This window comes from Oryza sativa, chromosome 3 (genome assembly GCF_034140825.1).
Source record: "Oryza sativa Japonica Group chromosome 3, ASM3414082v1".
NCBI lineage: Eukaryota > Viridiplantae > Streptophyta > Magnoliopsida > Poales > Poaceae > Oryza > Oryza sativa.
The window spans coordinates 5653014-5668332 of NC_089037.1; the positions used below are offsets into that span (position 1 = coordinate 5653014).

Genomic DNA, 15319 nt, shown 5'->3' on the forward strand with positions numbered 1-15319 from the left:
AATTCCAACATAAAATATACGGAAGAATCTCCTCTGACATAAAGTTAGATGGACATGTAAAGTTAAAAAGATTTGGGTCCGGGGCCCAAACATTTGTTAAGAAAAAATTGTGAGTGTTAGGGATTGAATATTGGACCATCAAGTGCACTTTGAAACCATACACCATTTGCCACTGCACTATCAAGTGCATCTCCACATATCATTATATTACAAAGCAAACCATTTATCTTTTGTAGTTCCATTTTTTTTGTGAAGTATATTATTGTCGATGGAATTTTAGGTGCATAACTCATGTTTCCCTGTGTGCATGCATAGGTGATTTACAGTTTTTGCTTACATTCTTACGTAACTATTTACATGGAATTGCCTGTTCGGGCCCATGGTAGAAAAAACACAGTAATGCATGTAATGCATATGCTAAGCTTAGGATTGCGAAATGCATGAGCAACACAAGAATTTGGCCTTGGATTGGATGAAAACCCAGAAATGTTTTAAATGTTATATTTGTATGACACAGAAAGATTGACATTACCCTGAATCCTGGATCTTTGGAACGAAATTTCCTACAAAAATATATAAATTCATAGCAATTTTTCAAAGGAATGGGTAAGGTGAATCCAACAGTCCAGTTCCTCTGCAATTCCCCGGTTCTTCTTTTGGTTCATTAGAAAAATGTTGGAATTTCACATGAGTAATAAAATCCTCCAATACAGTACAGATAGGAACTTTTTTTTAAAAAAAGAAGGAAATTCCAAGGTAAGAACAGGCCTGACTTGAGTACTCAGTTTTCCACGCTAGTAAACAGTAAACTGTAAACTATAGTTTTCCACCCAGATAGTAGCTACTAAGAGAAGGAAAACCAAAACCAACCACCGCATGCACTATAATATGATGTTGACCCACTGATGGTGATGCTCGTTTACCTGCTAATTTGTTTCTTTTAAGTTAGTGATTGTCATTCTATAACACTCATCTCTATTATACTATCTGCTAATCTGCTATATCCAAAGTCTCCGTTGTCCTCAAGTCCACCTCGGCGGGCTTCATGCAAGCTGCAAGCATTGGCATCTAAATTTCACCCAAAAAAAGAAAAAAAAGGAAAAAAAGCAGAGAAGTTAGCCTGGCAAGTGACAAGCTGGAAAAAGAGCAATCAATTTCAGTTGAATTCCGTTACCGAAGTGTTTAAACTTGCTGAAAGTTTAGCTTGCATGGTCAGTAGTTGGTCGCTGGACTGGAGCAACTAGACCAAAATAAGCTAAGCCATGGCGGAGCTGGTGCCGCAGGTCGTCGGCGCCGTGAGCCGCAGCATCGCCGGCCGCCTGCTCGCCGACATCGACCTCGCCAGCAGCGTCGGCACGAACGTCGAGGACGTCACCGACGCGCTCACACGGCTGACGTCGATACGGGCCGACCTCGAGGCCTCCATGGGGAGGCTGCCGCAGCGGCGGCGGCCGGAGGAGGTCACGGACTGGCTGTCGCGGGTGGACGGCGCCGAGAAGCGGGTGGCCAAGCTCCGGCGAGAGTACCAGCGCCGGTGTTGCTCCTGCGGCGGCGGCGGCGCCTTCTCGCTCAACCTGTTCGCGAGCTACGCCATTAGCCGGCGCGCGTGCCACGAGCGCCACCGTCTCGCCGCGCTGCTCGGGGAGTGCGACAGGGTGAGGAGCCTCGCCGCCGGGGCGCCCCGGCCGTCGTCCGGCGCCATGGTCGTGCCGTCCACGGTGGTCGGCATGGAGGGCTACCTCGAGGAGGCCCTGGCGTGCCTCGACGACCGCGACGCCGGTGTCGTGGCCATCTGCGGCATGGCCGGCGTCGGCAAGAGCACGCTGCTGCGACGCATCAACAACGTGTTCGTCCAGGACCCCGACAGGAGGCACGAGTTCGACTACGTCATATGGCTCGACGCGCCGGGCGACTGCGCCGCCGTGGGCAAGATGCAGGACGCCATGGCTCACCGGCTCGGCCTGTGCGCGCTCCCGGACGGCGGCGCGCCGGACCACCGTGCGCGTCCGATCTTTGAAGTCCTCAGGGACTCGAGCTTCTTGCTGCTGCTCGACGGCGTAACCAAGCCTGTCGACTTGGTGGACATCGGCGTCCCGCACCTCGTGCACGACGATCGCCGGAGGCAGAAGGTCGCCATGACCACCCGAACAAGGGGAGTCTGCGGCAGGATGAGCTCGTCGCGAAGGATTGACATGCAATGCTTGGACAGTGACCATTCATGGCGTCTGTTCAGAGAGATCGCCCGCGACGAGACGATCAACGCTGACCCGAGGATACCGGACTTGGCGAAGGAGGTCGCCGGGAGGTGCGGCGGCTTGCCGCTTGTGCTCACCGCCATCGGCGGCGCCATGAGGTGCAGGAGGCAGCCAGAGGAGTGGGTGAGCACGGTGACCGCGCTCAGGAACTTGGAGCTCGCCAAGATCCCCGGGATGGACGCCGGCGAGAAGCCAGGCGCCATGCTGCGATCGCTGCAAGAGAGCTACGGCGACCTGCGCCATCCCGTGCTCCAGAAGTGCTTCCTCGCCACGTCCCTGTGGCCCGAGGGCCACGCCATTGACAAGGGCGAGCTCGTCGAGTGCTGGATCGGCCTCGGGCTGGTGGGCGAGTCGCTGCCGATGGACGAGGCCGTGCGCACGGGGCTCGCCGTCCTCAACGAGCTCGAGGAGGCCAACCTGCTGCTGCCCGGCGACGCCACGGGCGAGGTGAAGCTGCACGGCGTCGTGAGGGGCGCGGCGCTGTGGATCGCCCGTGACCTCGGCAAGGCGCCGAACAGGTGGGTGGTGTGCACCGGCGGCGTCTCCCTCCGGTCGAGGCAGAAGCTAGTGGAGTTCTTCGAGCGCGCGCGCGACGCGGAGCGGGTGTCCGCCATGCGCAGCTCGGTCGAGCGGCTGCGGGCAATGCCGCCGCCGTCGTCCCCGTGCCGGAGCCTCTCCGTCCTCATGCTGCAGCACAACGCGGCGCTGCGTGACATCCCCGGCGGCTTCCTGCTCGGCGTGCCGGCGCTCGCGTACCTGGACGCCTCCTTCACCGGCGTCCGCGAGGTCGCCCCGGAGATCGGCACGCTCGCGTCGCTGCGTTACCTGAACCTGTCGTCGACGCCGCTGGAGTCCGTGCCGCCGGAGCTGGGGAGGCTGCGGCAGCTCAGGCACCTGCTGCTGCGGCACACGGCGCGCCTCTCGGCGTTCCCCGCCGGCGTGCTGCGTGGGCTGCCGAGCCTGGACGTCCTCGACGTGTGCCCGAGCAGGTACACCGAGTGGTGCGGCGCGGGAGGAGGAGGAGGAGGAGCGAGCCTGGACGAGCTGAGGTCGAGCTCGGCGTTCGTCCGGTCCCTCGGGATCTCCGTCGCGACGCTCGCCGGCCTACGCGCGCTGCGCGGCCTCGACAACGTGCGCACACGGCGGCTGACCGTGACGCGGGTGGCGGCGACCGCGCCGTCTGTCGCGCTGCGCCCCTCCATGCTGGGCCTGCTCGAGGCCCTGCACGAGCTCACCGTCGCCAAGTGCTCCGGCCTGCAGGAGCTGGAGGTTGTCGCCGGCGAGGAGGACAACGCATGGTGGCGCCTTCCGGAGCTCAGGAAGCTCGAGATCGATGAGCTGCACGAGCTGGCGGCCGTGCGGTGGACGCGGACGGACGTCGGGGCGTTCTTGCCGGCGCTCCGGTGGGTGAAGATCTCACACTGCAACAGGCTAAGGAACGTGAGCTGGGCGGTGCAGCTGCCATGCCTGGAGCAGCTGGAGCTTCGCCATTGCTCGGAGATGGTTCACGTCGTAGACATTGACGGCGACGACGAGGAGCAGCGACGAGAGCACCCGGAGACGCGCACGTTCCGCTGCCTCAGGAGGCTGCTGCTGGTGGAGCTTCCGTCGATGGGCAGCATTGGTGGTGGTGCAGCGTTGAGCTTCCCTTGGTTGGAGACCCTGGAGATCGCCGGCTGCGACAGCCTCGGAGAGCTACCTGTTGAGCTGCAAAAAAAGTTGAAGGAGATTTGAGATTATGTTAGCCAAGCTGTGAATCTGAACATTGTTCCTAGCATCTTAAAGCTTAAGAAAGAAAGATTCACTCAAGAAGATTAGTCTTTCATATAACACGCGAACAGTGCAGAAGTTTCAAACATCGCAATACATTTAGCTACCCCTTATAGCTCCTTTAATTAATAGCCTAACAAACGTAATGCCAGAGGCATCAAAATTCTAATTCTAGAGCCGGATAGCCCGGGCTAGCTTCTGATTGTGTGGCAATTGTTCTAGCATCTTACACATTTCACTTCAGAACCTATTCTCATGGAACCAGCTATGAATGAGGGGTTCAGAAGATATATTTCACAAAGGAAATTCCACCACTCTTCCAACTTTCCAAAGCGGGCCCTACACGGTGTTGCATATGTCAACAGGCCATGGTGAGGATCAAGATCTTGAGGTGCATCATGCAGGCAGCACACTGCATTTCCGATGACATCCTGATGCAGCACACTTCTGTACAGTCAATGCGATAAGCTGCTCCAGTCTGATCATTCTTCATGCCTCAGATGCCTGTTCAACACCAGTTATATGAGCTATGCAGGCAAAAATGGTAGAACCTCGCAAGCTGCTGTGGTGAGGCTTCTATGGAAATCATGAGCCCATCAAAAGGTCACCAAATTTTCTTGAATACACACATGACTGCAAGGTAGAGTAAACCGTAAGGTATAATAGCAAATGAAAAACTGTAGAAGGCTGTAACAGAAAACTGAGAAAATCGGCTAGTCGAGAGACTCCAGGATTGTTAGTGCCAATAAAAAGTTACAACGGTGTGTACACTAAAAAAACAAAATGTTAGACCTAACATGCCAGTATAGGACAGTTGCACCAACCGGCGAATGCATGAGCAACAGAAAAATATAAAAAGAAAACAATATGGCAGCATTGTATCATAATTTATTCAGGCAACATTTTGGATGAGTGCAATAAGACTATCACAACATTAAATATATTTAGTAAACCATGCTTTAAATATTGAATAATAAACCAATCCATAGTACCTCAGTGGTTCAGTAACTAGAACAAGATGTCAATTGACAGGCTAACTGGTCATTCAAAGACCACAACTGACAATACTAGGCTTTGTTTTCTGTTTGCTCGTCCAATGAAAATGAAATAACAAACATGTAACAATTAACAAACTTACATATTAAGAGGGCAGCAACTGCTAACACAATTAATTGAACAGGACGCCCATACCGAATTCGATATCGCGACCTCTGCAGTCGTCTATGCAGGGCTCCAAGACAACCATAAAGTTTCTTATTGTATGTACTCTCATCACAAGTACTTACACAACTCTTGCTTCTTTCAAAGCATCTATCCGATCCCTACAGAAGGAAAGGCCCTACAGCATTAGAGAACTAGAATGTATTCAAATGAAAGCATTGTTGGACAATGAATATTTGCACTCCTCAAGGATGCCATCTGTACCTGACCCATCTGAGAACTGAGAGGGATTGTCTCTTCCACATCTTGTTGATCAACAGCGGCCCATTTCACAGATCCACCTTTTTTCTTCGTTCTAGGCTTAGATTGCAAGGCACTCGTCAGTGCACATGTTTTCACTATCTTCAGCAAAGGTTCTTGGTGCTTGTCATCATATGGTAGGTCAGCAGAACTCTCGCTCTCATTTGGACATAACATAGTCCATGACCCGATATCAGCATGGGCACTAGCAGCCCTTCTGTGCCCACGATGCGTTTCTTCCTTTACTCTTGCTGAACTCAACTCAGCGGAGCCAGAATCCTTGGAGCTGTCAGCATACATATCCTTTTTAACCATTGCTGCATTGTTGCCCACATCAATATCACCAACAGATGGAATTGTAACTACTTTGTCTCGCTGTTGAAAAGAGCTTGCAGATAGGAAGGTAGCAAGATCATTCCGTTCATCCTCATCCAAATCAATCCAGCTTAGGGCACCCCTTCCCTCTGCAACATTGGATTCTTTCAAATTGTTCTCAACCTCAAGTATGCGACAACCGATTGCCGCAACAAAGTCATCATGCCGTGCTTTTGTGTCCTTTCCAGCTGAGAAAACCTTGTCGTTTGATCTAATTGCCCGCTCCAATTCATCTAGCTAGAAACAAAACACAACTATTAGACTCTTTTGCCATCAATTTTCAATATAAAATCCCTGAAATTGAAATTAACACATATGGGACAAATTGGCTTCTCATATTCACATAGATCAGATAGGAGGGGAACTACATTCCACTTAGGGCTCAAAGCACCTTAAATGACATGATCTACATAAATGCAGGTTTTGTATAATAAAAAAAAAAGTTCTCATTTACCACAATTCGTAATTGGTAAAAACCATGATTTTCAAGAAGCAAACATCAGTGGCTCATAACAACAAACAAATCATACCACGTTACGTGTCTTCCTGCTCTAAGCAATGAACTATGTTTCTAGGTATCCTAATAATTTAGAAAATTAGGGGCAAAAGGCATTCGTCAACCACAGATCACCACGACACAGAAGAGCAATTACCGCCGATCGTGCCATGGCTAGACGCTAGTATACAGCAGAGAAATGGATGTCGAGAGAGCAACCAATTCACCTGCCACTTGGCGGTGCCGAGCGCAGTGTGCAGCTCGCGGCGGAGCTCGCCGGCAGGGAGCCCTCCTCCACCCACGGCAGCAGCAGCCGCCGCCGCCGCCGCCTCCGAATCGCCCCCACTCCTGTCCTGCACCCATATCCTGTACACCGACTCCATGCTACAGAGACACACCGAGAATCACCATCAGATCCATACGAACGCGACGAACCCCCAACCGAAAAAAAAAACAAAACGGGGGAGGAGACGGCAACGCACCGGTCGGCGGATCCCTGCACCTCCTCGGCGGCGGGGAAGAAGGGGTCCTTCTCCCAGCGGTCGAACGACGTCGCCATTGCGAGCGAGAAGGGGGAGACGAGGGCAACGGAAAGTCGGAAATGGCCGAGACGAGACGAGACGAGACTCCCTCGCGTTTTTTCTCGTGGTGGCCAGGGCGCGGGACGCTGCCTATTATTAACTGGCGAACTGGCAAAGAAGAGGGGATTTCACTGCCGGTTTCTCTGAAAACGGCAAAACGCTTACGCTTTTTCCTCTGAAAAACGGCGAAGCAGCAAATCCCACCAGGAATTGATCTGCGCGTTACTACACGGGAAAGCTCCTCGTTTCGTTGAATTTTATTGGCAACATTTAGGCAAAGGTGCGTGGTTGGAGACTGCTGTTGCCTTGTTGGCTTATTGCTTAGTGCTCGCCGTGTCGTTTTATCTCGTGCTGTAGCATTTATCCGTTATTTATTAAGCAAGGGCTGTGTTTTTTTTTTGCTTAGCTTGTCATACAGCAGGTCAGCAATTGCTGATCCATGGATATCTTCCAAGTTCGACATTTGCATCACGATGAGCATATGCTGTCTCTGTATTGTGTAGATTTGTAGCTGATGACAGCTTAGGGCTATCTATGGTTTTCCCTGGTAAACCAACAGATTGAAGATAATTTGATTGTTACAATGCAGTGCCTTCTATATCAAACGAATTGCTGGTTCGGATGAGTGAAGGCATTAGATGGAAGACAGATTCCCTGACTAGGATTTGACAGGCGGACGACAACAAGGAACACCCAAGTTTGCATGTTATTATCAGATACCGGACGAAACAAAAAGACAAAGTTGAACTGTAATCACTAAAAAAAGGTGAGTCGAATAGCTGCACTGACTAATTCTTGACACGCATATGAAAACAGTTCTGCAATCACGACATCAAAGAACATCAGCAGCTTGTCTGAGAACCCAACTGGTCAACTCACATGATCACATCTTCAGTTCTGTCGTCCATGTTCCCTGAACACTGGGGCGCTTTGTTACGTGTCTGGTTCTCAGCTTCACCACTTTCCTGCCCAGAGAATTCCTTAGCCTGGTAGCTTGCAATAGTATGTCCTCGGGCGCTAAATTTCGGACACAAACAACTCGCTCATTATGATTTTCTGCACAAGAAGAATGTTGATTAGAAAACTGAATGTCATAAGCTTCGTTTTTCTCAAAAACGAATTTGTTGTAGCCATGTAAACACAACCATGAAGAAACATTAATAATGGAACAAGAAAAACAGTATGGCTGTTTGGTTCAAAGAATACCCTCATTCCTAGAGTCTTATCAGATCCTACATGATCCTGTTTGGTTATTAGAACGGGAACATGTGACCAATAAAAATTTGTTTGGTTATTGCAATGGGATTAACCTCATTCTTTGGATTGAAACAATCCAAAGGTGGATGAGATTATGAAAACTCATGGAATGCAGTTATCCACAAGGGCACCCATTCATCCAAGATGGGTGTACTAATTGTGGTCAAAATGCATTCCTCAAATTACAGGCCTCTTAACAAGGTTCCTTCGGAGAAAAATCACATAGTACAACCATAATGATGTGTTTAAACCAATGACCCAATGTCCGGTCATCAATTCACAGATAAGACAGCGGCCTACTGATGTTTTGCATCTTGTCAAACAGGCGAGACTTTGGGTAGACAACTACTCCTATAGTATGGCATTTTACTCAGAATGGACTCAAAGATGTAATTCAGTACCAGAAAGTGATATCCTTATCAGTAACAGCAATAAGGCTCCTATAGAGTTCCTGGTAATTTTACAATGGTTGGAAAACAAGGGAGAAGATCTTACTGTAAATGCCCTTCAGGTTAGGATGCTGTCCACGGACTAACTCTGTCACCACCTCTAAGTGGGGGTTCTTTTCCTTAAAAGCTGGAAGATGCGCCTCCATAAAAGCCCTGCAATTCCAAAAATCATTTTCATGAAGGAGCAACCAAATTAAAATATCTAATTGTTCAGACATCAACTTCCAACAACACAAGTATTGGCAAAATGACAACTTCCAAATGTGTAAGCTGGGAAATCATACAAGTAATACTTGAATTATAGCATATTGATATACACAAAGAGAGGATATAATGTGAAAATTACTGTCCAGAAAAAAACAAGTTCTCGAATGTCGGCCATGATCCTAACGTGGCAACGAGCAGCTTATAATTGGCTCTAATTGTGACCAAACTGCCTAATGTCTAGCTCTGATTTCTCTCATGTCTCGGTATGATAAATGCACATCAATTTAACTTGCAACAATTGAACATTTTCCCACCAGGGCAATATGTATGTATAGCCCTTCGTTATGCTTTATCCACAAAGAATTGAACGAAAGTGCAAACCTATCTCCGACGCACAGCAAAGACTACTCGGGGTAATCGAAGACAAAAAGAACAGTTCCCGGATCTAAATCAATTCCCGGCAACAAAGGAAATCCGGACCAGATCATCTAGGAGGCCCGTAGTATCATCACGGATGAGAGCTATACCTGATCCCCCTGCTGCTCCCTCCCCAATCGCAGTAGTTCACCACGAGCTTCTGCAGCTGCCAAACGCCCCTCAGCGCCATCCCTGCCGCCGCCGCCGGGGTCGATCCAAACCGGGAGCTACACGGGGACTCCGCTTCGCTGCACGCGGAAATTCGGAGACCCCGGATGAGGAAGACGAGGATGCAAGCGGACGAAGCCAATCGATCAGTCCTTACCTTGCTCGCCGCCGGCGCGCGAGTTGGGGGAGGAGACGGCGAACGGAGGAGGAGACGACGGTAGGAGGGGATACGCTTCGTTGCTAGGGTTTAGCCCAGCGGGAGATGCAAAGAGTGGAGCTGGGCCTCGGTAGGCCGGGCTAAGACCAGGCCCATTTTATCCACTAGCCTAGGGCTTTGGGCTTTGGGCCATGGGCTGTACAGATATAATGTATCCTAACGATTCTGTACAATTATTTAGAGAAAATCCAAAAAAATCATTGACAAGCACTTGTTCCAAGGAATTGTTACCAACGAGTACGAGTTCTATGAAATAGTAGTAGCATCATTTTAGAAGTGACTTTGTCCAAAAAAAAATATCATCATCAATAGGGTTCCGTTAGTAGTTCTCCCTTAGGTGCTATAGATTATAGAATAAATAGTGTATTTAACGATGCGGGATGGTAAGAACCCTAACGGTGATATCATTTCTAAGACAAAATTGCTTATACGATGGCATATTATGAAACTTGCATTTGTCAATGAAATTTCTTAGATTTTGGTGTTTATTATCAATAGTATTTCTTGGATTTTCTCTGTTTTTAAGTGGACGATTCCGTGCTGTCGCTTGAAGTTTTCCCGAAATGAACTGGCTGGTACTGTGCATACCAGTCATGAGCGCATGGAATGATGCAAATAAACATTATCTCTGAATCTTTTTTGAAAAGAGATTATCTCTGATAATCTGATTTATAGACTCGGCACTTTATGATGTGTTTCAAAATTTAAGGATGTTAGGCACCGCTCAGCAGCAAGCGGACCTAAGGCGCAACATGCTACAACTTTTGCGTTGCCTCAGTAGAATAGAATAAAACAAAGGAGCAAATCTGCAACAGATTTCCAGTGCAATCCAACAGCAGCAGATGGCGTTCCGTTCATGTTACGTTCTCATTCTGCAGTCTTCTGCTGCCCTCACTTGTTCAAAGTAGGGATGCGCCTGCAGGGGAGACAAAAAGCAGCATATGTTACAGACTTGCGATCCAGGGTCCAGGCCAACAAACTGTTTGCAATACATATGCTCGACCAACAGCAAGTTAAGCCTGTGAATGAATAGCTTGACAGGAACCAACCATAGCTTCACGAGCGGTCAGCCTGTCATGGTGGTCGAAGCGAATAAGTTTATCAAGAAAATCAATAGCCTGCACAAAGATTGGTGCGACGTTTAGTCCTGTACTCCTGATAGAGGGAAATGGGATATGGAAAAGAAAAATCATAGGACGAGAAGGAAATGCATATAACCTCTGGAGAGACAAGATGCCTATTTTCTGGATTTATAAACTTAGACCAAGGTTTCCTGGTATGCCTGTGTGTAGAGCAACAACAAATGTATCAAGTAATTTTTTTTTTACTAATCCAAAATGTGATATGAAGTGAAAGCATCAGAACAAATATTCTACGAGGTAATACCTCCCAATCAGAGCCTCAAGCTGGGGATCAAGTGCAATCCTGTATTTATTCAGGTAAGCATTAAGCTGGTCTGTACCTAGAACCTGCTCAGGTATAGTTCATCAATATGCTAATGCCTGCAATATTTTCAGGCAGAAAGCAGAGCAGACATATACAGATACAAGTGCAAATGCTCAGCATAAACACATGCGCATGCGTCTATGTGAACTGTAGCAAACCTTGGCTATTTTGACAAGCTGGTCATGGTTATCGTGGCCATAGAAGAATGGTTCCTTGCGAAATATCTGCATCAAAAACAGTAAATAAAGCATAACAGTTGCTATCTTTCTATACGCAAGTAATTTACAGAAGTAAGGCCATGGCAATTTTGATAGGTTATTTTATAATCATAGGAGGGCAAACACACCATTCCAGCAAACATACAGCCAAGGCTCCACATGTCTAAAGAGTAGTCATAACTTTGGAAGTCAACCAGCAATTCAGGCCCTTTGAAGTATCTGGATAAAGAAAATAAGTTTGCAGATAAAACTATCCACATTTTCAAATATAAGAAAACTTATATAGTCTTCTAAAACCAATAAATTTGCTATAACACTGGTAACAGAGGATGGATTCTGCTTATCCATAAAATTAGCAAATTCAAAATAATTATTTTGCTAACAAATATTATGCAGAATAAAGGTAACAAGCGATGGCATAAGGCTATGTCACTTCAGATATTTTTTATTGAAATAACAAACGATAATCCATAAATATGAATATGAAACTAATAGGAAGCTAAACTAGTCCCAAGCACTCTATAAATAATGTTCTATAATGGAAATTTAGATATCTTCTTGGGGTTAATAGGATGGGGTAAACATTTAAATAAACAGGACACCATCAATTGACGGAGCTACAGAATCATGAAGGCATATTTTATGAACTTGCCTTGAGGCAACCCGAACATTGTACTCTTTCTCTGGAAAATAAAACTCAGCAAGTCCCCAATCAATTAAGCGAAGCTTGCGGAGTTCATGGTCAATCATAACATTGTGAGGCTTGACATCGCGGTGCATAATTCCTTGAGAATGACAGTAATCCAATGCCTGGAAGGTAAGCAGGACGGAATTTAGAAAAAAGATAACAGGAGATTAGAAATAAGTCCTGGCTACTAAATCGACGAACACCGAACAAGCCCAACTGAATAACGGAAGCCATAGAAGGGAGATTATTGAAACTAGTAACTAAATAAGAATATAATAGAATGTTCTGTAATTACCACATATCCTTTTTGTTATCAGTACATTCACATAAACAATTAGGTAGACTTTCTATGTTACCGTCTGACATGAAAGAAACAAACTTTATAAGTGGACCATATATGCAAGACTAATCAAGCAGAACATAAAGTTGCAACATTTGTTTCAGCCTCTAATTCAAACTACTGTAGGCCATAGCATTAATACTAAGTATGCTAGAGAGTCAAGTTAATCAATTTATAGATTAATGCATACAGTTCTATAAGACATTCAACATTGCAATAAACAACAATTGCATCATAGTCACTATCTACCAGGCATAGCCTTTCCATAATGCCATCGTGAAATATGTTAAGCTAATGCCACTTGGAACAACCACAACCCACAACTCCACAAGCACAATTCAAGAGCTTGTTATTAAGTCCATACATAGCCAATGGTCACCATCTGAAGGGGTATGTACATACAGATATTTCAAACTATCATTGTTAGACTAAAGCACAAAAACTGATTTGTAAGCGTGAACTTATTGTAGCACAATGGATTTGGGCAAAGTTTAGCTTAATATGGTGTGATAGGAACAATCAGACCCAAGTATTGACAACTATATTCATCACAAGAGCTGAAATTTTCAACACTTCTACTAATGACTAAATTAAAACAGAAGCGCTACCTTAAGAAGTTCATAAATGTAGAATCGAATATCATAGTCTGTCAATGTTGGATACAGAACTTTGAAATCTGTGCTGTTTACATATTCAAATATCAAACTTGGAGTTTTTGATTGTTGATCTCTGACAATATTGTGAAGTTTGACAATATTTGGACCACCACAGAGGTTCTGAAGAATTTTTATTTCCCTCTTTATCTGCAAAAGAATTAAACTGCTCATATATAATAGCACAGAGAATTCTAATAAGCACATGAGCAAACAGAGAACAGTTCGGAAGAAAAGATATGAGGTTAAATATCCAACAAATGAGCAAAAGTGAGATCGCTCATTGTAGTGGAAAGGAGCACAAAAACTAAATAATAAAAACTGTAGTTAATAATAATCTAACTTCTTAAGTACCACCATCCATACAATCTAGTAACTGGATTCAATGAAGTAACTGAATTCAAAAGTACCAACAGCCATAAAATCTGAAAATGGCACAAATGGACTTGAACAGAATTAGGATGTTAAAATTTAGCTGATTTAACCAAGGAACAAGTCAGCGTTTAGAGAAGTAGGCAATGCAGGTTTGATCCATCAAACTGTTCCAAGTATTGAGTGTGTCGCGAGGAATAATTTAAGCAGAACATCCATATATGTTAATTTTCAAAGAAAACAAGGATACCTTCTTTTTCTTAACAGGCTTGAGAATTTTAATGATGCAGCGCTCATCATTTGTCACATTAATTCCTTCGAAGACTTCACTGTATTTCCCTCTGCCTACCTTTCGCACAACCTCGTAATCATCCTGCTCACTGAATGGAGAAGAACAATCCATTGGTAACAGAGCATAACTAAAAGAAAATAAATAGTTTGATTTTTTTTTACTTCACATTCCCCCAAGTTGTCAATTAAAACAGTCAAATAGATATTAGCAAGGTAGAAGAACATTTTTTAATCATGATAACAATATATGGTCATGTAAATGCTGTCTATTATCCAGTTAGGCATATTGGTTGGTGCAAATCTAGTTTATTTCACCAAAACCTCCTCTGGCCATACATTGAGATAAAATGGTTTCCCTCAATGAATATATTTGTGAGTGATTTTAGTAGTGTAGAATGTAGTTCCCTCAATGCACACACAGCTCACATGATAAATCTAGTCAGATGACCCACCAAAAAAAAAGGCCATCAATAGTATTGAAGAACAGTGCCCATTTGTTCAACTAATATATATATACCTCCCCAACTACAATTAGGAAAACTTTAGCAACTAATCCTTCCTGTCAAACTTCAAACTATCACCGAGATGAAAGGAATTGTATGATCATAGCTTGGTAACAAAGGTTTCGAAATATACAGTATCAAAAACAGAAGGTCCAACTCTAAATTGGCAACACGATGATGACCAGACCCAATAGCCACATCGAGCGATACCACTGCCGAACAACACACCGATCGACAACAGCTAGTTCGCAGCTCGCACAATCTCCGCAGTTCAATCGTACGATCTATCCCCAACCCTCCAGCAACACACACACAGTCACAGATGCAATCATCTCGCATCGCTACGTTATTCTAGGCGACGACGACACGAGTGGGGGGGGGGGGGGGGGGGACAATCACACGGTAGCACGGCGAGGCGTAGGTGGGAAGGAATCAGTTCTTACCCCCATTCGACGGCGAGGGCCTCGTAGTCCCAGTACTCCCTGGGGCGGTGCACGTTCACGTCGGCGTAGACGCGGGCCGTCGACATGGCCGCCGCCGCCGCTACCGACGCCACCGAGCGGGCGCGGGGGAGGGACCCCGCGTGCGCCCCCGCCGCCGCGAGCGCCGCGACGGCGCCTGTGGCGAGGGAGCCGACGGTGGCGAGGAGGGAGGGGAGTATGGCGCTCGTGGTAGCGGTGGCGGTGGCGGTGGCCGGCGCGCGCGGCGAGGCCCGATCGGATTTTTTTTTTCCTTCTTCTGGGTGGGGTCGGGTGCTCTGGTCGGGTCGGAACGCGACGGGGTCGCTATATCATATCAGGTCACGGCGAGGGGAGCGGGTTGTTTTGGCGGTTTCCCGCTGAAAAAGGGGGTGTGCGCCATCGCGCAGCACGCCGGTTTCTGAACAAGAGATGCGTGCACAGCTCCTGCAGCAACGAGTTGTCTGTTTTTTTTTCCCGAACACGTAAAAGGATTGTAGGATTGTAGGTTATTTCTGATTGCAGTAATTGGAACCAGGTTTTAGCTAACCGGTTGAAAACTACGAAACTTCAAGGTTTCGAGATTGGATGAAAGTAGATTCCGGGTAGACTTTGAATGGTGTTGAAGAATTTAAATTTAAATTTTAACGAAAGATGTCGTATAGCTAAGATCGGAATCCAGCACTTATGATGCTTC

General features: G+C 46.6%; 4 protein-coding genes across 5 annotated transcripts; 1 reads left to right on the forward strand and 3 right to left on the reverse strand.

The window, feature by feature from the left end:
• Nucleotides 1-1262: 1262 nt before the first annotated feature.
• LOC107275341 (disease resistance protein RPS2) lies at nucleotides 1263-3989 on the forward strand. Its single transcript, XM_015773984.3, has one exon. The coding sequence runs from the start codon at nucleotides 1263-1265 to the stop codon at nucleotides 3987-3989; it is 2727 nt and encodes a 908-aa protein (XP_015629470.1).
• Nucleotides 3990-4055: 66 nt separating this feature from the next.
• Nucleotides 4056-7002, reverse strand: LOC4332002 (uncharacterized). 2 transcript variants are annotated; one of them, XM_015772274.3, is made up of 5 exons: nucleotides 6840-7002; nucleotides 6585-6741; nucleotides 5451-6098; nucleotides 5217-5347; nucleotides 4056-4658 (listed from the first exon to the last, which is right to left on the reverse strand). In XM_015772274.3, the coding sequence occupies exons 1-5, from the start codon at nucleotides 6914-6916 to the stop codon at nucleotides 4622-4624; spliced, it is 1050 nt and encodes a 349-aa protein (XP_015627760.1). In that variant the 5' UTR covers nucleotides 6917-7002; the 3' UTR covers nucleotides 4056-4621. The 2 variants fall into 2 exon arrangements, with proteins under 2 accessions (XP_015627760.1, XP_015627759.1); XM_015772273.3 differs by having other exon boundaries at nucleotides 5164-5347.
• A 623-nt stretch (nucleotides 7003-7625) lies between these two features.
• On the reverse strand, nucleotides 7626-9675 carry LOC9266128 (large ribosomal subunit protein mL43). The gene is made up of 4 exons (XM_015772275.3): nucleotides 9594-9675; nucleotides 9379-9516; nucleotides 8691-8797; nucleotides 7626-7994 (listed from the first exon to the last, which is right to left on the reverse strand). The coding sequence occupies exons 2-4, from the start codon at nucleotides 9456-9458 to the stop codon at nucleotides 7822-7824; spliced, it is 360 nt and encodes a 119-aa protein (XP_015627761.1). The 5' UTR covers nucleotides 9459-9516; nucleotides 9594-9675; the 3' UTR covers nucleotides 7626-7821.
• A 531-nt stretch (nucleotides 9676-10206) lies between these two features.
• Nucleotides 10207-14923, reverse strand: LOC4332003 (casein kinase II subunit alpha-2-like). The gene is made up of 10 exons (XM_015772950.3): nucleotides 14608-14923; nucleotides 13621-13750; nucleotides 12954-13148; nucleotides 11970-12127; nucleotides 11446-11536; nucleotides 11258-11323; nucleotides 11040-11122; nucleotides 10872-10935; nucleotides 10703-10771; nucleotides 10207-10569 (listed from the first exon to the last, which is right to left on the reverse strand). Exons 1-10 carry the CDS (start codon nucleotides 14691-14693, stop codon nucleotides 10513-10515), a joined length of 999 nt encoding a protein of 332 aa, XP_015628436.1. The 5' UTR covers nucleotides 14694-14923; the 3' UTR covers nucleotides 10207-10512.
• Nucleotides 14924-15319: the final 396 nt, after the last annotated feature.